Source organism: Thamnophis elegans, chromosome 12 (assembly GCF_009769535.1).
Source record: "Thamnophis elegans isolate rThaEle1 chromosome 12, rThaEle1.pri, whole genome shotgun sequence".
Taxonomy (NCBI): Eukaryota; Metazoa; Chordata; class Lepidosauria; order Squamata; family Colubridae; genus Thamnophis; species Thamnophis elegans.
In genome coordinates, this window is record NC_045552.1 from 37446023 (window position 1) to 37466673 (window position 20651).

The window sequence follows — 20651 nt, forward strand, 5'->3', positions numbered from 1 at the left end:
ACACTGAATATAGCATTTTTTGCCACCAGAAACCCCACCCCCTTCACCAAAATGGTCATGCATAGCTTGTAAGAGACGTTTAGAGAGCTCCTGGGGGCTGGGGAGGGCAGAAATGAGCGAAAAACAGCCATTTTGCCCCTACCCCCAGCCCCCAGCAGCACTCTATAAGCTTCCTAAAGTCTATTCATGCCCTTTTTTGATAAAAAACAGGCCCATTTTTGCAATAAATGGGCCGTTTTTTGCTTGTTTTGCTCCCCCCCCCCCGAGCGCTCTACAAGCATCTTAAGGGCTATTCATGCCCTTTTTTCTTTTTTTTTTTTTTTAAAATGGGTCTATTTTTGCAAAAAACGGGCCATTTTTGGGAGGTTTGCAGAGTGCAAAAACTTTTTTAAAAATTTTCCTCTTCAAAACCTTGCTGCGTCTTATACTCTGGTGCGTCTTATACTCCAAAAATACAGTACTTGAGATCCTTCCGGCTTCCTGATCTTCCTCAAATATGCCCTCAGAGACCATGTTTTTTAAATAATAATAATAATAATAGATTGCCCACAACATCTTGCTTGAAATGAACTTGCCCTGTCTTCTGAGGGGGACTAGCAGTGGGGCATCTCCAGAATGTTCCAGGTGAGTTGTGGAAGGTGTTTTGCTTCTAGGTTGGTAGCACCTATTTATTTTCCTGTTCCAGAGGGTGAAACGTCAAGCTCATTCGTCCTTTTTCCCCTGAACAATTTGATCATCCAGCAAGGAGTGGCTGCGTTTCCTTCACCTGACAGGAAATGTACGTCAGTCACACCAAATGCCAAAGGTTTTTGGTTTTGCAGGGATGCTTTGTTTTATTTTTTATTTTTAATGCCCCGGCAAGAAAATTGTGTGGATTAGCAGTTGAGCCACTTCCTGCTCAGGGCTTGGCCGAATGGCACCCTGATATTTGGGGAATGGATGCTTTGCTTCTCCACATCAGCGCCCGGCTGGTGTTTAGATGCTCGGTTTGTATGCATGAAAGGTCTTGAAAAAGGTCTTTGATCTCCCTGAATAACTAGGGAAGAATGCCAGAACAGACAGGTTACAGTGCCTTGTGAAAGGCCTCTGGCAGATGTCTTCAGAAGAAGTCTTTGCAGGCAATTGGGAACATCTGGCCGAGTAAACAATAGCGCAGCCATTCTCAAAATTTCAACTCAGAACCGAGTTTTATTCTCTGAGCCTTTTTCAGTGGACTGCATTGTGCTGGGCTCAGCAGTCAAATCCTTTTACGTGTTACAGTTTGAAACAGCCCAGTAAGCAAAGTTTACAAAAGTCAAGGGAAGGATGGATGGACCTGAGCAGAGTAAAGCTAGGAGCACATCAAAATCACGTGAAGTGTTGACATCCCTTTATAATTAGCTTTGGTAAGACCACGCTTGGAACATTGCATCCATTTTTTATCACTGATACAAAAAAGATGTTGAGGCTCTGGAAAGAGTGCAGAGAAGATCAACCAAGAAGATTAGGAGGGCTGGACAGTAAAACATATGAAGAACAAGTGCAGGAATTGGAAATGTCTAGTTTAATAAAAAGGACTAAAGCAGTGGTGAAATTATTTTTTTTTTACTGTGGGCATGTCTTGGTGGGTGTGGCAGGGGAAGGATACTGCAAAATCCATTGCTACCCCACTCCAGGGGAAGGATACTGCAAAATCTCCATTTCCACCCCACTCTGGGGCCAGCCGGTTCTCCAAACTATTCAAAATTTCCGCTACTGGTTCTCCAGAACTTGCTGGATTTCACCCCTGGACTAGGAATGATATGATAGCAATCTTCAAATATTTGTGGGGCTGCCACAAGGAAGAGAGAGTCAAGCTATTCTCCAAAGCACCTGAGGGCAGGACAAGAAGCAACGGATGGAAACTAATTAAGGAGAGAAGCAACCTAGAACTAAGGAAGAATTTCCTGACAGAACAATTAACCAGTGGAACAGCTTGCCCCAAGTAGGTATAAATGTTCCAACACTGGAGGTTTTTAAGAAGAGATTAGACAAACATTTGTCTGAAGTGGTGTAGGGTTTTCTGCTTGAGGAGGGGGTTGGACTAGAAGACCACCAAGGTTCCTCCCAATTCTGTTATTCATAATAAAACCTAATCTTACTTACAACTTTAAATTTTCACCTTTCAAAATATTTTCCAGAACAGCATAATAATTGTAAATATTGTAATTATTTTTACAAAAATACTGTAAATATTTTTACAATATTTGCAGTTATAAAACATTACACAGATCTAACATTACACAGATCTAACAATATTAAACATTGAAAATGCAGAATTTTTCATTGTTATTAAAAAGAGTTCAGTCAAAACTCCACGAAAACTTGTTTCCCACAAGGCATAAGATAGGCATGAACTTGCCTTTACTCCGACAAGGCCTGACAGGCTTCTTTGGGTAAGGTAACTTCCTATAAAACAGGTTTAAATAAACCTGAGAATCCAGGTTTATTGACTATCTGTGGAGAATCTCGAAGCTGCAATAGAAATATTTGGTGCCTGGGCACAAAAATCGTAATTTTGGACTTGGAAAAAGTATCAAGTATCTTGATTCATATTAAGTGTGTTCCTTCAAGAAAAACTCAAGGTCATCCAACTTAAGATAAATTAATGAAATAGTATTGGCATGATAGACCCAAAGGTGCTTTTTCAGAAGGCAACTGGACTTTCTTGTTTTTTAGTTGAACAAGAAGCTTCTTCAGCTATGACAGGACAGTGGGGAATGGAAGGATTTATATTCCTTGTAGACAACTGGTTGTTTGCATCCTTTTAGAGAGTCCTGGAGGCCACTTGGAGTTTTATCTGTATCTTCAGGGTCACCTGAGTAGTGCAAATAGTTCCCGTACAAGAAAGTCCAGTTGCCTCCTGAAAAAGCACCTTTGGGACAACCATGACCTGGATGACTGAGAATCTCTGCAGACTTTCATTGACATGATAGCTCTCCGGGTTAATTATGGTCCTATTTCTGGCATGTCAGAAATTATAGTTTAGCCGCAGTTGGCTTTAGAGGTACTTGGAGGGCTGGGCCCCAGGCTTTGGGGGCCCACCTGCAACTGCAGACTGGTCTCCTTGCCAGGAAGTAGGTTAGCAAAGCATGCAGTCACCTCCGTCACTTTCAGCTGAAACTGAAGGTTTGTTTTCTCTCTTAAAATGTCCTCCTTGAAGAAGTAGCTCAGACGAGTATCTCTGGAGATCCTCAGTCATCCAGGTCAGGGTTGCCTCAAAGGTGCTTTTTCAAAAAGGCAACTGGACTGGGGTTTTTTTTTCTCCTGTTTTTCCTTGAGGAAGAAGAAGAAAAAGACATTTCGCTTCTCATCCAAGAAGCTTCATCCATTGTGATGGTGGAGGGTGGAAGCAGAAATGGTATTCAGAAGGTTCTGACCAGTTCTGGAGAACCGGTAGCGGGAATTTTGAGTAGTTCGGAGATTCGGCAAATAGCACATATGACTGCCCCCACCCCCATCTATTCTCTGCCTCCTAAGTCCCGGCTGATCGGGAGGGAATGGGGATTTTGCAGTACCCTTCCCCTGCCATGCCCACCAAGCCACGCCCACGGAAACTGTCTTGTACGTAAGCCTGGAGCTTCATCACATCTGTTGCATCCATGCAACTAAGTTGTTCACATTATCACTGAGGTTGGAAGATCCTGTGTCAAGGGGTAGATAGTCACTTGAGCATCCAAAGCTGGGACTAGCGCCATCCACTCCCAACAGCCCTTAGCATCCTAACCCAACCGACATGAGCTCTGCTGTTTCAGGAAGGTCTAAGGCAGTGATGGTGAACCTTTTTGGCACCGAGTGCCAAAACTGGAATGTGTGTACATGTGCGTGCACCAGAGTGTGGGAAACTTGAAGGCCAGCTGGCTACTGTGCACATGCCTGTTTTGGGGGCGTTTTTGGAGCCTGCAAATGGCCCAGAAAATGACCTGAAAGAAGCCTGAAAATGGTCCAAAAACAGCCTGGAAAATGGCCAGAAAAATGGCCTGAAAAAAGCCCTGTTTTGGGGGCATTCTTCGGACTGTTTTCAGGCCGTTTTCCAGGGTCAGCAAAGACCAGCTGGCTGGCATGCATGTGCGCACCGGAAACCAGAAGAGCAGCTGGCGGCGGCACATTTGCCCACATAGAGGGTTCTATGTGCCGCTTCTGGCACGTATGCCATGGGTTCGCCATCACGGGACTAGAAGGAGAAGAAGCCCAAAGCTCAAATGGTGATGGAATAGAAGCCTACAAAGTGTCTGTGGGGGCATCAAGATAGGGAAGCCGCAGGTACAAATGTGGTGTCCTTTTTAAATGAATTGTTGGTTTGTCCTTGACAGGCAAAACCCGGAGATTCAGCTGCCATTCCAGCAACGGCCTCCCCACCACCACAGCCCGACCTCTTCCCTGACCTCTTTGGGGTCCCTGACGCTGTTGCAGTCGTTGCCCCCTTCCAGACTGTCACCGTCTCAACACCAGCCCCCTCTGACCCCAAGCCAAGGAGACCCCTTCTCTCTGCCCCGGACACAGCCACTTTTTTTGCCCAGCCAGATGCACCAGGGTGACCTCTACCGATTCTGCCAACCTCTTCCTGGACAGCAGCAAGCAGACTCTTACTCGGCCCTGCCCAGGCCCCCGCCAGCCCCTTCTCCCTACCAGCAAATGCCTGTGGACCCCTATGTCATTGTCTCCAGGGCCCAGCAAATGGTGGAGATCCTCTCTGAGGAGAACAAGTCTCTACAGCAAGAGCTGGACGGATGCTATGAAAAAGTGGCCAGGTTGCAAAAGGTAAGGAAAATGTCGTCTTTCTCCCTTCTCCTTCTCTTTTGACTATCGCAAAGATGCTGCTTTGGAGAAGCCACAAATCAACCACCTGTACGGCATCCCCCATCTTCCCCTCCGGCATACAGGTAGTCCTCAGCTTACAACAGTTCATTTAGTGATGGTTGCAAGTTACAACTGTTTTTCATGTGACCATTGCAGCCCCCTCATGGTCATGTGATCAAAATTCAGGTGCTTGGCAACTGTTTCGTATTTATGACGGTGGCCATTTCCTGGGGGGGGGGGAGTCATGGGATCCCCTTTTGCGACCTTCTGACAAGCCATGTCAAGGGGGAAGCCAGTTCATTGAACAACCATGTTAATAGCATAACAACTACAATGATTCACTCAACGACTGTGGCAAGAGAGGTTGTAAAATGGGGCAAAATTAACTTAACAGATGTCTCACTTAGCCGCGTAAACTTTGGGCTCAATTGTGGGCGTAACCTGAGGACCACCTGCACTGTGTCTAATTTTGGGGCTACTTCAATAGAGGCGCCTTGAGAGAAGCGAAGGCTGAGGGGCTTGGTGTGGAGAAAGCCTGGCACTGAGGCCTTGGCCCTCCCAGGAAGGCTGAGGGAAAAACCGCTGGCTATTGGCTGCAGGCGGGGTTTTCCCAAGCCTCCATTACCTTTTTTTTAATGAAACAAAGTTTTTTTTATTGTTTGTTACATATTTTAACTTCTTTTATAAACTTGTCCAGGTTTCCCCCCTTTACATCTTCTGTTATGCATAGTTCATTTTACATCGTATTTTCATTTCACATTTCAGCCATCTTATTTTCTTTCCATATTTTCCTGCTTAATTTTAATTTCTTCTTAATCTATAAACAATATCATTATTGCCTCTCCCAAGTTAATCAAATTTAACATATCATTTCCATCTATTACTCTGTTTTACTATTGATAGCATATATCCTCAAATTTAATTTTATATAGTAAACATTTCACTTAGTTAATGATCCACAATTAATAGTATTAATCTATATCCCTCACATCTTATTGGCTATATACCATTGGCTATATTTACCAAATTTCATTCTATTCTACTAGTAAATCCTTTTTCTTCTTTCTTTTTTTCAATCATTTTCTCTTAGTGTCTCAGGAACTTCTCTTATATTCTCTCCACCCATTCGCCTAATTTTTTCTTATTCTTGTAATTTCTATATTTTTTCTTTCTAATCTTTTTTTTCTTTTTTAATTCTATTGTTTTAGTACCTTTCCCCAGTTTGCCCCCCCCCCCATCTTTCCCCATTAATCCCACCTTTGCTATTTCCAACCCTCCATTAACTTTTGACTCCCATCATTTCAAACCAGGCTGTTAGTAAATATTCCCTGGAAATTGCGGGAGATGAAAATTGGGCCTAGGTTGAGGGAAAACTACATCATCCCCTTCAGAGATAATGAGTCTCTAGTTTGGGGCAAAGGCTGAGCTCAGATATTATGCTAAACTATCATGCCATTTGTCTGGTTGTTACAGCATGATATGTCAGCCCAGTCATTGTGCTTGTTCAACATGTTTGAAGTGAATAATGTCTTAGCGCAAAGCATAAACATCCTATGTTCAAGCCCTGCAAATCCAGATTTTGTCAAGGTGTTGAAATGTCTCTAAGGTTGATTCACAATACCTTGGAAGATTGCAAGGGAGACACATCCCGCAGTGTCTTGATGCAGGTTGTGTGACTTTTGTACGCTGAGTCCCTCTGGCAGTGTCACATTTGGCTCCCAGCTGGCTCCCCCTGCAGACATCCTGGAGTCCGGCTGCCCATGTCGGGGGCCAACCTGGCATTGGGTGCCACATGAAAGGGACTCTTTCTATGGTCAGCTGCCAGGCTGGAGTGCTTCCTCTTCTCACTGTCCAAACCAGGCAACAAACCTTCTGGGAGTTTTGCAAGAACTGAGGGAATTCAGAGTTGAATGTTGGAATGCCCCGCTGAATATTTTTTGTGTTTTATTCTCGTTTAATTGTTTGTTATAGCTAGAAACAGAAATACAACAAGTTTCAGAGGCTTATAAGAATCTGGAAAAGTCGTCTTCCAAGAGGGAGTCTCTGGAAAAGACCATGAGAAACAAGCTGGAATGCGAAATCCGTAGACTTCATGATTTTAATCGTGATCTCAGAGGTAAAAGAAACTTTTGAAGTTCTTCTTATTGCTGCTGAGTGATTTAAGATCAGTGATATATTCTGTGGCTCCTGAAAAAAAGAACCCAGAAAATACTATGCAACTCACTTTTTCTCCCTTTGTAAAATCCTTTATATGTTCACATTATATTTACTCTTGTGAACATTCAATCTCATAATTTAGGTTGGGGAGGAATTAATTTCCTGTCCAGCTACAAAGTTCAATCTGCGTTGCTGAGTTCAGTCTCAGTTGACTGAGTTTATAGCCCCAAAATTGTCCTCAAAGAATTTAGAAGTTCAAAACCATTTTTATTAATGTGGCCCAGGAGGATAGGATAGCAATCGTCTTTTTTTTAAAAGCACTGCATTAGTATCACTTAGGGACGCAGTGGCTCAATGGCTAAGATGCTGAGCTTGTCGATCACAAAGATTGGCAGTTTGGCGGTTTGAATCCCTCGCGCTGCGTAACAGAGTGAGCTCCTGTTACTTGTCCCACCTTCTGCCAACCTAGCAGTTCGAAAGCATGTAAAAATGCAAGTAGAAAAATAGGAGCCACCTTTGGTGGGAAGGAAACAGTGTTCCGTGCGCCTTTGGCGTTTAGTCATGCCGGCCACATGACCACGGAGACGTCTTTGGACAGTGCTGGCACTTTGGCTTTGAAACGGAGATGAGCACTGCCCCCTAGAGTCGTGAACGACTAGCACATATCTGCAAGGGGAACCTTTATCTTACTACCACTTACAGTTATTCTGCTCTGCAAAGGGTTAAGTCAACCTACCTAAATTTAACAAGGAAAGTAGTGGCAGCATGAGCATTTAGAAAGCAGAGAGTCGCCTTTGGAAAAGAGAGATCTCAACCTCCCCCTCCTCATGGCTGGACACTTGAAAGGACCTCCAAGAGAGACCTTGAGCTCTGAGCATGCTATTCACATGGGCTGATATGCGCTTTCATCTATCATGATCTTAAACCATTTAGGCCTTTATAAGGAAGTCCCAAAGCCAAAAACAAATCAGTCTGGTGGATGAACGAATTGGGATGCTGCATTTTGCACTGGTTTTAATTCCTAAATCCTGTCTATCTGTGGTCCGCCCAGAGTGCACCTCATTAATTTAGAGAGGTGCTTAAAGCCTGTGGCTAGTTCCGTCTTCTCCAGCCAGAGCTGCCAGACCCTCCACAATAGGACCTATTTCCAGAACCACAAAAAAAATGTTCTCGAAGAAACTTAACCTGGTTCTATCCAGATCTGGGTTGTGCTTTCCATTCTGACTGAGTTTTCCCAGGGATTAACATTATCTAGCCCTTGTCTGGACTGAACATATCAGCCTACATCCACTCAGCCAGGGCAACCAGACTCCATCACCTGCCTTAACCAAGAGGGCTGTCCATCCTCCAAACTCCAGGCGAGGTCCCTGAGCATCTTCACATAGATGCACAAGGGAGCCAAAGGTCAGTGACAGTGAAGTCCAGTGGCCATCCATCAACACTGCTTCCCGAGGTTGCTTGACCAAATCCTACACTGGCCGAGTCTCCAGAACAATTCTCTTGTTTGGGGTATCAAATGATAGGATCAGAAATGCAGCAGAAGAAGAGCACTTCCTGCTGGACTTGAATCTGTAAATCACCTGGCCCCCATTTCTTGATCCAGCCCTGTACAAGAAGAGATGGGCTTTTCTTCACCTGAGGGGGAATGGCAGGACAGCTTCCATCATTAACCTCTTTGCCATTTGTGTCTTTCTGGCAGTTGAACCTGAGTATCAGGTGGGACCACCAAGAAACGGTAGCATTAATGTGACCACAGGGGGAAATTAATAAATTGGGGAAATAGATTTCTTAGGTATATTTCATTTGGATTTATTTTAAAGTTAATGTATTTATTTTAAAGAGAAATGAGATCAAATAGATATTTTATGCTGGCTCCTATTCACTTGTGTGAGTACAGTACTAATAAGCTATATGAAAAAGTTTAAAGCATGGCAACTGGACCAAAGTTATTAAAACAGATGTTTCATTACTCATCCAAGTAACTTCTTCAGTCAAAATGAACATTTGGGTAGGTGGAGAATCAGACAGTTGGAAAGAACCAACTCTTGCCTTACAGAGTGCAGTGGGTTTCTCCCCAAATTGAAAAGCAATGTATAAATGGAAATCCAATCATCCAGACCAAAAGTATCTTAAAAGATTAAATCAAGCACCAAAGTTTATTAAAACTGAAATGTTTTATTACTCATCCAAGTAAGTTTTCGGTCAATATGAAAATTTGTATGGCAAGAATTGGTCCTTTCTGATGAATATCTGATTCTCTGCCTACCCAACTTTTCATGTTGCCTGAAGACGTTTCTTGGATGAGCAACTAAACGTCTCAGTTTTAATAAACTTTGGTCCAGTTGCCATGAGTTAACCTTTTAAGATACTTTTGGCCTGGATGATTGCATCTCTATTCACATGTTACTAAAGAGCTACCTAAGCGCCCAGTTGGGAAGGGGGGTCTGTCTTGCCCTTCTGGCAAGGGGTGTTTTTAGCTCCTCCCCCCACTTTCCGGTTTTATAATACAGCTGTGAGCACCTGAGGGCAGGACAAGAAGTGATAAGTGGAAGCTCAATAAAGAGAAACCCAACCTGGAACTAAGGAGAACATTCCTGACACTGAGGACAATTAACCAATGCTTGCCTCCCATATTTGTGGGTGCTCCACCACTGGAGGCTTTCAGATTGGACAACCAGTTGACCAGGATGGCGTAAGGTCTCCTGCCTTCAGCAGGTAGTTGGGCTAGAAGACCTCCAAAGTTACGTCCAACCGTATAATTCTATGTTCTAAATTTCAAAGGAAAGGGATGAAGTCCATTCCAGGATTTTGTCCCCAGAGTGGAGGGGTATATAAGGTACAGGTCAGATGCAGAATTAGGGGTGGCAGATGGAGGGAATGGGGTGATGCTTCTTGCACAGAGGATGACATTGGGTATCTCATGGTGCAGCAAAGGTTAACGACTTGTGGAAAGAGGATCAAAAGGATTCATGGGAGGGGCAAAGGCTGCCAGAAGCCATTTGCCAAGATGGCCACCTTTTCTGCAAGACAGAAGGAAGGACTTGCTGATTCTTTTGCCCTTCCATCCCGTTGATGGACTTCCCAAAGCATTTGGGTCACCACCATGGGAACAAAGTACATAGCTGGGCCTTTTGGAATAGGCTGGAATAGGATTCAGCAGCCGTCCCTTAAAGGATTCACAGATGGGTCACCCCATCTGAGGACACCGTGTGTCTCGTGTGTGAGAGCTGGGGTGACATCGTTAATTAAAGATTCTGGACTAGGACTAGAGTTGTACATTATTCTTTCGGTTACAACTGCTTGTCCTACATTCAAGGCACCGAGACAATCACGTGTTTTGCATTTAGGTAGCAGATAGGTAAAGTTTAGCAACAGTGACCCCTGCTAGCCAAAGTAGGTGCAGCATGTTCCCTTCACAAGGAAGTCTTCAGGGATTATTATATACTTTCTCTTTCCTGTCTCCGCACTTCTTGTTACAAAGCCCTGATAGCAAAGGGAAGGGAAGGGAGGCCATTCCAGCCTCCACTTTCCACACAGAGAAGCTAAACACAGTTCCCTCAACTGCAATCTCAACCCACCTGGAGGTATCAAAAGTGAGCAAGGTATCCCTTCATAACTTTAGGCAGGTGAAGCTCGGTAGGGTGCAGAGCAGCCTAGACAGTAAGTAGCAGTCAGTTCGCACCTATCCGGGAGAACCAGTTCTTAACTTTCTAAGAGTTTCAGAGAACCGGTTGTTGGAAGAAATCTTCTTTTGGTTTTTTTCCGGTTTACAGGGCTAACCCTGTAAGGAAGGCAGGAAGGAAACATTCTGGTGTTGTTTTTAGCTTAATCTTTATTGCCCTGCTTACAGAAACTGCCTCTCCGGTTAACCCCTATGACATTGTAACAGCTAAGGCAAAGTGCCCATCGACCTGACTAATATTGAGTTGGCCACGCCCACACGGTCACATGACCACTAAGCCCTGCCTACCCACCTAGTCATTAGGACAGAGAACGGTTGGTAAATTATTTGAATCCCACCACTGGTAAGTAGGTATTGTGGCCCACCAGGAGCCAGTGGAGCTGGCAGCAGTCGGACATCGAGGAGGTTAGGGAGGAACCTGGGCCAGTCCTGGAGTCTGGAGAAAGCTCTGACGAGGGCTCTGTGTCAGAGACAGAGAGGGGGCCAGAGCTGTATGCCAGTTATCAGCTGCCTTTGGAGTCAAACATCAGTGAGGCAGACGAACAGCTGGAGCCTGTTTCCAGTGTGCGCATGCGCAGAGTTGCCAGACAAAGGGAACAGCTAAAGAACAGGGGTTGACTTGGGAGTAAGGCCACAGAGGAAATAAAAAAGGAGCAAAAGGGAAGTGGAGTTTGCAGGAGACAATCTGTTGGCCCGTGACCCTCCGAGACTCCTTGCCAAGTTCTGCAAATCTCGGCCTGGCAGCTCTCCAAACCAGATAAGGTCTGTGACTGTAAATCCTCCCTCAAAAGACTTTGATGGATGTGAATGAGCAAAACTCACAGTGAATTAATACAGTTAATACAACTTGGTACCAGGAGTTTGTTTCATGCTCTTGGGAAGCCTCAGTCAGAATAGTAGGTCACATAGTTAGAAGCACATGGTCTCTTTTATGGCACACGGCTGCCAGTGACTCTGCACATACAGGGCATTCAGAAAGTAGTCAGAAACACACACACACACACACACACACACTTACTTTTGTCCATTTTGTTACACTGCAGCCTGATTCTACAGTTGGTGAAATTAGTTCCTTTCTCATTAATCTAAATTCAGTATCCCGTAGTGACAAAGTTAAAACAGAATTTTAGAAATGTCTGTAAATTTATTAAAAAGACAAAGCAAATATCACATTGGCATAAGTATTCAGATCCTTTGCAACAATATGTGGGACTCGGAAGGCAGAGAATAGATGGGGGCGGGACCAGCCAGAGGTGGCATTTGCTGGTTCTCCGAACTACTCAAAATTTCTGCTACCGGTTCTCCAGAACTGGTCTCCAGAACCGGTCAGAACCTGCTGAATCCCACCTCTGCAACAGACCTTTTGCAACAATATGTGAAATTTAGCTCTGGTGCTTCCCAGTTCTCTTGATCGTTGCTGATATGTCTCTACACCTTGAATGGAGTCGACGTGTAGTAAATTAAATTGATTGGACATGATTTTGAAAATTTTCTGCACTGAAGGGTCCTTTCAATAAAGATTAAGAAGTAGATTAAGTAGTAATGTCTCCCCTGTTGAATGGCAAGGAAGGCTAACTACTTAGATAGCTTTCCATAGAGCCTCTGGGTTATAGATTAGCAAGTCCAGGGCAATCAGAAACGCCCATGTTCCACTTCCCTTTCAGCCATGGAAGTTCACTGGCTGCCTTGGGCTGCAGTCATTTTCTTTCTCTCAGTCCAGCCCGTCTCACTAGACAGTTGTGCAAGGTGGCAGGAGGAATGGTACACATGTGGGATAGACTCTGAACAGTTAATTCATCAGCCCTAACCGTTCCATGACCCCTGTGCTTCTTCTTCCTTTTGCAGACCGTATGGATACTGCCAATAAGCAGCTTGCTGAGAAAGAATTTGAAGGCACAGAGGATAACAGGAAAACCATCTCCCAGCTCTTTGCACAAAGTGAGTCCATCACATTTCCTGTAGCTGTGGTTAATAGATGTGGTTAATTGTTTTGCAAAGTGCTGAAAGCAGAAGAAAGCAACCTTGAGAAATGCCCAAGAGAAGTTGGAGAGAGCCAAGAACAACCACTCTTGGTCTCCTGCGAGTAACAGAACTCATCCTCAAGTTCACTTAGGCATTTCAGTTGCCATTTCTGCTCTGCTGTGTGGTTGTTTGTATTCAGCTGCCTGGAGGGGAAGGCCAGTTACATTGGAGAAACACAGACTGTTTGGACCCAACCTTTTTCCCTTCCTCATGCTGAGGTTCACTTGTTGGGCTAAAACCATTTTTTTTTTAGAATGGTCAATATACAGCTAAAACCCTTGTGTCTCTTAACCTTAACCTGGGCAAAATATTTTCAACCTCAACATGACATAAACCACTTCCTTTGCGGATGCGAGATGCGGGGGCGACTTTCAAGACAGGAGACATTAGTCTCCTGCTCTGAATGCTGGGGGACTTGGTGAGCACCACCCTGCACCACCCTGCCAAGTACATGGGAAGAGTCACTAATGGATCTTAGCAATCTCAGCAAAACTAAGAAAGGGACTTGCCTCGTTTTTTGGAGTGACTTTCACTGCTCCCAGACCTTAAAGAAGAATGCTCGCACAAGGGATCTGAGGAAGCCTCTGTGTGTGTCCCAGCCTAGGAGGAACTTCTGCTTCCCAGGTGGTTCTGTTGTCCCTCTGCCTGCCTGGATAAAAGGGCATAACTCTGGAGGGGTGCTGGTTGAGGTCATTGCGCACAATGGACAGTGGGGGAAGACAAAAGTCTCCCAACAGCCTTTGCTTCGCTCTTCCCTATAATGTTGAAGCGTTGTTCATGTATCCCAGTTGTTGGAAGTGGAATTGAATGAACTTGTCTAGAACTAGATCAGGTAATCTTCCATTTCTGCCAAGATGCAACCACAGACTCTTCCTGGCAGTTCTGTGGTTTTAGTTCTTGGTGGCAAGGTCAGCAATGGCAGCTGTGAGAGTTTCATTGAGAATGGAGCATCAGGGACCCTCTACCATCAGCTGCTGGATAGCATCAGAAGGAAAGAATTCTTGTTTTGGTGTCCTCCTTGATTCTGACAAACAGGATTTCCTGAAATAAGAGAACTCCCAAATCATGCATACATACGTGCACTGTGCAAACACACACACACACACACACACACACACACACACACACACACACACACATATCCTTTGTTTACTACTGCTACTACTGCTTAATTTCCAAAACATAATTTTGGAAATTATGAAGAAAATGCAATACCTGCCATCCTATAACAACAAGAGTGTCATCGTAATTCTTTGAAAAATGTGCTTGAAATCCATTTCCCTCCATCCACAAAGCTAATAGCTCACCCTTGGAGCTCTGCCCCCCAGAAACTCTCAAAGCTGTATTTCCCCCCCCCCTTTCTATTTTACCTGCACAGATAAAGAAACCCAAAGGGAAAAGGAGAAACTGGAAGTGGAGCTAGCAGGGTTTCGCTCAACTAATGAGGAGCAACGGAGGCACATTGAGATCCGGGACCAGGCATTAAACAATGCACAGGCCAAGGTGGTGAAGCTGGAGGAAGAAGTAAGTCTTCTCATTTTGCTCTTGGATATCATTTGAGTATGTTACGTTTTGACTGAATCCTTAATACAGTGTTTCTCAATGTTAGCGACCTGAAAATGTATGAACTTCAATCCCCTTGCTGACTGAGGAATTTGGGGAGTTGGAAGTATCTTCAAGCTGTCAAATTGGAGAAACACTGTCTTAATAGTAAGAAGAACACCGGTGGCCTACCTGAAATTGCAGGATTAATCCATGTGTTGCAAGCATCCAGAGACACTTTCAGGTTCAAGATTTTTTTTTAAAAAAGCATCTGGAATTAAGTAGAAACTTCCTAACAGTGAGGACAGTTAACCAGTGGAACAGCTTGATTCCAGAAGTTGTGAGTGCTCCATCACTGGAGGTTTTTAAGAAGAGACTGGGCAGTCACTTGTCTGAAATAGTGTAGGACATGGTTCTCCTGCTTGAGCAAGGGGCTGGACTAGAAAACCTCCAAGGTCCCTTCCAGCTCTATTCTATTCTAAAAGCAAATGATAGCGGAGAATACCTGAAACCCAATTCAGTAAGGAAGAAAAAAAATTGCAGAATGTTTTGGCAAGGAAGGGCTGCGTGCTTTGCTTTCCCCAAAGCCATAAAATAATTTAGTACTGTTTTTCCATTTTAAGAATGGGAACATTTTCCACATTCTTGGCTGCAGAAAGTGCAGGGCCGATGAACATAGAAAGATCCAGTTTTCAGTTGATAGGGACTATATTGTCATCTCCTGATAATGATCTGTTGCAAGTCTTCTATGTCAGTTTTCTTGGTGTTCTGTGATTTCTCTTTCTCCTCCTTAGCAGTGCCATAAGGGTCTTTCTGGCACAAAAGAATAATTTTCATTAGAGAAAAAGCTTAGGTGAAAGTATTGGCTTATTCCTCTGAAATCTTGCATGAGAATCCTCTTGGGTTTTCTTTGCTGAAGAGAGACCCACCTGATGTACAAATCTATATTTGTAATTTGACATTAAAGTACCATTACTAATACAGACACACTGGTAATCTTATATCTGGTGGTCTCAGAACTGACTTTGAGGCAGATTGGAGAGGCATAAACTGCAAGCATGTGGTTCTAGTAAGATCCTGTATGAGTTGAGTTTCCCGCAAACATGTATGTATCCTGCAGTCCTAGGTATTTATATTTTACTGCCATGAGAGCTACAAACTTCATTTGCCAGACCTCTAGAAATTTGAGAGGTCTGTGGATAGCAGTGAAGCTCTCAGTGGTTGGTTAAGGCAGTAACAGGTTATACTTTTGCTAGTACACAATACTTACCCCTACTACAAAGAACTCTAGTTATACTAACTCAGAATTTCCAAATGCTATTTCTGTACTGTGTCTCTGCCTTTCATTCAGCTTTCATTCCCTTCTAGTGTTAACCTTTGGATTGTCCTACACTTCTCATTCTTAGTTGATGTCTTCTTATACCCTTGTTTTGCAAGATTACCGTATTTACATGGGTGATTTAAGACAAGGAACACAAAAGCCTTCCATTAACTAAAGCTCCCACTTCTTTAAACAGTGAAAAATGCTGTTTGTTCCTTTCTGCCTGCCTCATTTATAAGATACTTAAAATGTTTAGTTTGCTGACTCTTCATCCCCTCTAAGGCTACAAAAATTATCTTTTCATAAAGCATCATCTTTGCAATCCTGGCATCAACAGACAGCCAAAAAAGAATAGCCAAAAATAACATATTTTATTTTATCTTGATCACATAAACCAAATTTATATTCCTTGCTTTCACTTCTAACAATCTTAACCTTTAATTCATTCAAATATTGTTGTGGGATTTAATTTCTCCTCAATTCTTCTTTACCCCATTGCCCAGATTTCTTCAACAAAGTATCTTTTGTACATCTAATAAGAACATATTTTCCAGGTCATTCTCTTGGTTTATCATTTGTATTTTCCATTTCATTTTTAAAACTATAGTCAGTTTCTTTTGTATATCTAGTACAAGGTCTTTGACTTCCAACCATTATTTAATGACTGTTTATAGTTACAATGGCACTGAAAAAGTTACTTGTGACTATTTTTCTTACTTATGAAAATTGTAGCATCCCTGTGTCGTGTCATCAAAATTTGGACAGTTGTCAGTTGGTATGTTTTTATGACAGTTGCCGTATCCCAAAGTCATGTGATCAACTTTTGCAACCTTCTGACAAGCAAAGTCAATGGGGATACCAGAATCACTTTTAACAACCTTGTTATTAATTTAAGTGTTAAGTGTTTCACCTAACATCTATGGCGAGAAAAGTCTTAAATGGGGGAAAACCCACTTAACTGCCTTGCTTTGCAATAGAAATGTTGGGCTCAATTGTGATCATAAGTCAAGGACTACCATCTTTCTCTGGGGCTTTCATTTATAGTTCCACTTTTGGTACTTTCTCTGTCTTGTCAGATAAAACTTGTTCCACATCTGTCATTCCTTCGTTAATGTATTTTACATTTAGTTTGTTGATAGAAGCAGACATCATTGCTGACAGTGTTGATATTATGTTACTAATTTTTGGCACCATTATTCAAAGATCATATTTAATAGATCATTTTTGAAGTTATGACATTTTGCGTCATTTTGCGCCAAGTCTAGATATTGACTGGCATCAAGCCCAGGGTTGTATTTTTTTTCTTCTGCTTAAAATATTTAGTCCCTTCTAGTGTCCTGTTTTAAAATCATCACTTATTTTTGTTATGACTTGCAGTAGTCAGGTTAGCCAAAATAAGTGCCTTTCCCACAGGAAACTCTTTATTTTTTATAGTTAATTCCAAAATCTTATAGTAGTCCTAATTTATTTGGACTCTTAACCCATTTATAACTTACCTAGATCAAAATCTCAGTCAGCTTTTTGCTGTTTATTTCAAATTCTTCATGTTCCTTAATATAAGGAGCCGAGGTGGCGCAGTGGTTAAATGCAGCACTGCAGGCTACTGCTAGATCAGCAGTTCAGCGGTTCAAATCTCACCGGCTCAGGGTTGACTCAGCCTTCCATCCTTCTGAGGTGGGTAAAATGAGGACCCGGATTGTTGGGGGCAATATGCTGACTCTCTGTAAACCGCTTAGAGAGGGCTGAAAGCCCTATGAAGCAGTATATAAGTCTACTGCTATATACAATTAGCCTTTTTTTCTTTTCGGAGTAGAAGAAAAATTTGCCTGATGAAGACCTGTCCTTCTGAAGAACTCTTTAATAGCTTTAAAATGCTTAAAAGGGAATTCTTGAAAGTGATTAGAAAGCGAGATTGGGGAGCTTGATGCCTTTAAAGCAGAGGTCTTCAAACTTGGCAACTTTAAGACTTGTGGACTTCAACTCCCAATTCTGGAAGTTAAAGTCCACAAGTCTTAAAGTTGCCAGGTTTGTGGACCCCTGCTTTAAATAGTTCTGCCATGATTGTAAGTAAGATGGCTGAAGCTGTCATTTCTTGTCATTCAAACTGATGGAAAAATCACTGTCTCCTCATAAGAAGGAGCCACCAGAGCCCAGGTGGGCCATCTCTTTTCCTCTCTTTATTCATGGAGTTTCTTAGGAACCCATCTAGTCGCTGGTCCCTTGATCTTTGCAACATGAATCCGTTTGTCATTCCTCTCCTTGAATTTGTTCCAAGTAAATAACTTGGGGGGGGGCAGGTGTTTTACCCTTCCTTCCTTTCTTTCTTTCTTTCTTTCTTTCTTTCTTTCTTTCTTTCTTTCTTTCTTTCTTTCTTTCTTTCTTTCTTTCTTTCTTTCTTTCTTTCTTTCTTTTTGGAAAAGTCCATCAATGACCATCAATATTATTTATGTTCTCAAGATTTCTTTGCCTTTTCCAGGTTTGATTTATGGCTGTGGGATAGATAAATTATCTTACCGGCCTTTCATCTCTTCTGAACCCTCCTGTTCCTTTTGCTTTGACAAGAACTTCAGCATCTTGTCAGACATATTTATAGGCTGTCACCCCGACTCCGATTCAAAAGACAAATCTCCAACCTGCGAGGGATCTGTTGCCTCCCCCTGGGTCTGATGAGACGCTGTCCTCTTTGCCCCCCCTTCTAGGGGGGTTCTGGTCCAAATGGACCTGAGAGTTGGTTTTTCACACAGGGTTCATGTGAGGCTCTTGCGAGCCCACTCCTCCCACTTGGCTGTCCAGCTAAAAAACTTCCTGTTAACTCCCTGAATTTGTTAGCTTGCATCTGCAAAGGAAAAGTAGGCAAAGTTCTTAGCTTCCTTGATTTATGGCTCGCAGCCTCCTGGAATTTTCTGCTGGCTAAGCAGATTCTATACTACACTGAGCTTCCCTTAAAGAGGGGAGTCGTCAGATTGGAGGCCAGGCCACTACAATACCAAGAGCACGACAGGTAGCTCATGAGAATGTTGTGGTTTGGCAGCAGCCTGTGGAGCTGGCAGCAGAGTCAGACAGTGAGGAGGTTAGGGAGGAACATGGGCCAGTCCTGGAGTCTGGGCAAGGCTCTGCATCAGAAGCAAAGAGAGAGCCAAGGACATCTGGTAGTTATGTGCTGCCTTTGAAGCCTCCGGAGTCCGAGATCAGCAAGGCAGAACAACAGCAGGAGCCTGTTCCCAGTATGCGCATGTGCAGAGCTGTCAGAAGGCAAGAACAATTAAGAAAACAGGGTCAACTGGGGAGTAAGGCTTGGAGATTATTGTCCCTCCCATAAGACATAAAAGAGGAGCTAACGGGATGTGAGCTTTTGCAGGAAGCAATTAGTTCATCTGGTCAGTTCCAGCTTTGAAAAGTTCTGTTTGACTCGCTGCTAAGTTTGGCCTTGCTCTGCATTTGGCAATTAGGTCTCTGGCAGTGTTTCAAGGGAGATAAGGTGGGTGTTTATCAACATACTCCTGAAAGACTGTGAGACTGTTAATGACCATAATTCATAGCCATATAAATAAAAGAGGGTTTTGGGGATTAAGATTGTGATTTATGCTTTCTCAGGAAGCCTAGATCAGAACAGAGAATTCTGTCCTAGTGACCTGAAGACCTTGTCTTCCCTTATATGTGACTGTTCTTTATTGAGAATCTCTGACATAGAAGAGCCCAGATTTGGGTGGCTATTTCCATCACTCTCAGCTGTATCCATGTCGATTTTGGCAAAGTTGATACCATATTTCGGTGTAGTTGCAGGATAGGCCAGGTTTTCTGTGGGAGTAAGATCCTGCAGGGCTTGACTCCTGCAGCCGCTATTGCCTTCCCACACTGAGCAGCCAGTCATTAAGAGCTCCCTTTGGGGGAAAAGACGGGGTTGTTCACAGCTGCTTAGAAATGAAGACATTTTGGAAGGGAGACAACTGTCCCGCTGTCATCTCTGGCAGATGAGATGGCATCCAGCATGGAAGTATGGTTTGCTGTCCTTTTAATTGTGTTTTGCATGGAAACTCTGCCAGAGGCGAAGGCACCAATTTCCCTTCTTCCTGGCAATCAGACGTGGGTTCGGACCAGTTTGGCCAAATGGTAGTGGTTTGGAGGCCTGGGTCGCTGGATCCAGCAGTGACACAGATCTGCCATGACCCTGAATGGGTTCTCCTATAGCGGCACCATCTTAATTTTTGGTTCTGCACATATGCAGAATAATTTTCATTGCATACATTTATTTCTTTTTTCATTTTTTAGCGTTTTGTGCCTGTGCAGACCTATTTACATGGAAATGTGCACTTGCGTGGAGCGCACTTCTGGCATGCATGCGAGTGAAGCAAGTGTGCGCACACAAAAATTTGGGGCGCACCAAACTGGCCAAACGTTAAAACCATCAACCCTGTCTTGAATTTGTCGTGTAATCCCAAACTGCCAGACAAATTGAAAATGAAAAAATGAACTTTCAGAGATCTGTGGTTAAACTGATCGCAGGTATTAAGCAGGTGTTAAGTTTGGTCAAAGCTTGTTTATTTATTTGTACATTCCTGAGCTGGTAATTGTTGGGAATGTTTGGCTCCATTTGGCGAGGGAGATGGTGCTTAGCTAAGCTGTTTTTCGGCAGAGGCCTCTGGCTTCCTTCTATCCTGTAACTTGGGCTTTCCTTCCTCTCTTGGCTCTCCTCAGCTTCCCTAATCTTTTCCAGGCCCCTTTTAAAAACCCTTTTACTGGGCTCTTGTATTGTTTAACTTTGGACGTCATCACCTCAGAGAGGCATTCGGCCATCTCGTGCTCAGGGGAGTCTCCTCTGTTATCATTTCATGGGCCTCCCTGACTGCCAACTGATTTGGAAGACACGCGGTGGGACTCGTGCAAGCAGCTGCCCCTCCTGTAGTACCTCAAGGCAGCACAACTTCTTTTGTGCCTGGAAAAAGGGGTCACGGCTGTGCTAATTTTTTTTTAATTAAAAGCTTTTTATTAGATAAGCATTAAAAACATTGGACATAGTGCGACATTTCTGTCATAAACATTTCCATAGAATGATTGGATCTTACAACAATTATATTTTACATCCATTACATAGGTGTATGTAGTCAGTCA

General features: G+C 43.4%; 1 protein-coding gene across 2 annotated transcripts in view; it reads left to right on the forward strand.

The window, feature by feature from the left end:
- The window catches only part of AMOT (angiomotin), a 57103-nt gene that overhangs the window by 20864 nt on the left and 15588 nt on the right, over positions 1 to 20651 (forward strand). For both annotated transcript variants that reach the window (XM_032227938.1, XM_032227937.1), the window contains exons 4-7: positions 4332 to 4779; positions 6790 to 6934; positions 12503 to 12595; positions 14058 to 14203. In XM_032227938.1, coding sequence (XP_032083829.1) covers positions 4332 to 4779; positions 6790 to 6934; positions 12503 to 12595; positions 14058 to 14203 — 832 coding nt within the window. The remainder of the gene's footprint in view (positions 1 to 4331; positions 4780 to 6789; positions 6935 to 12502; positions 12596 to 14057; positions 14204 to 20651) is intronic.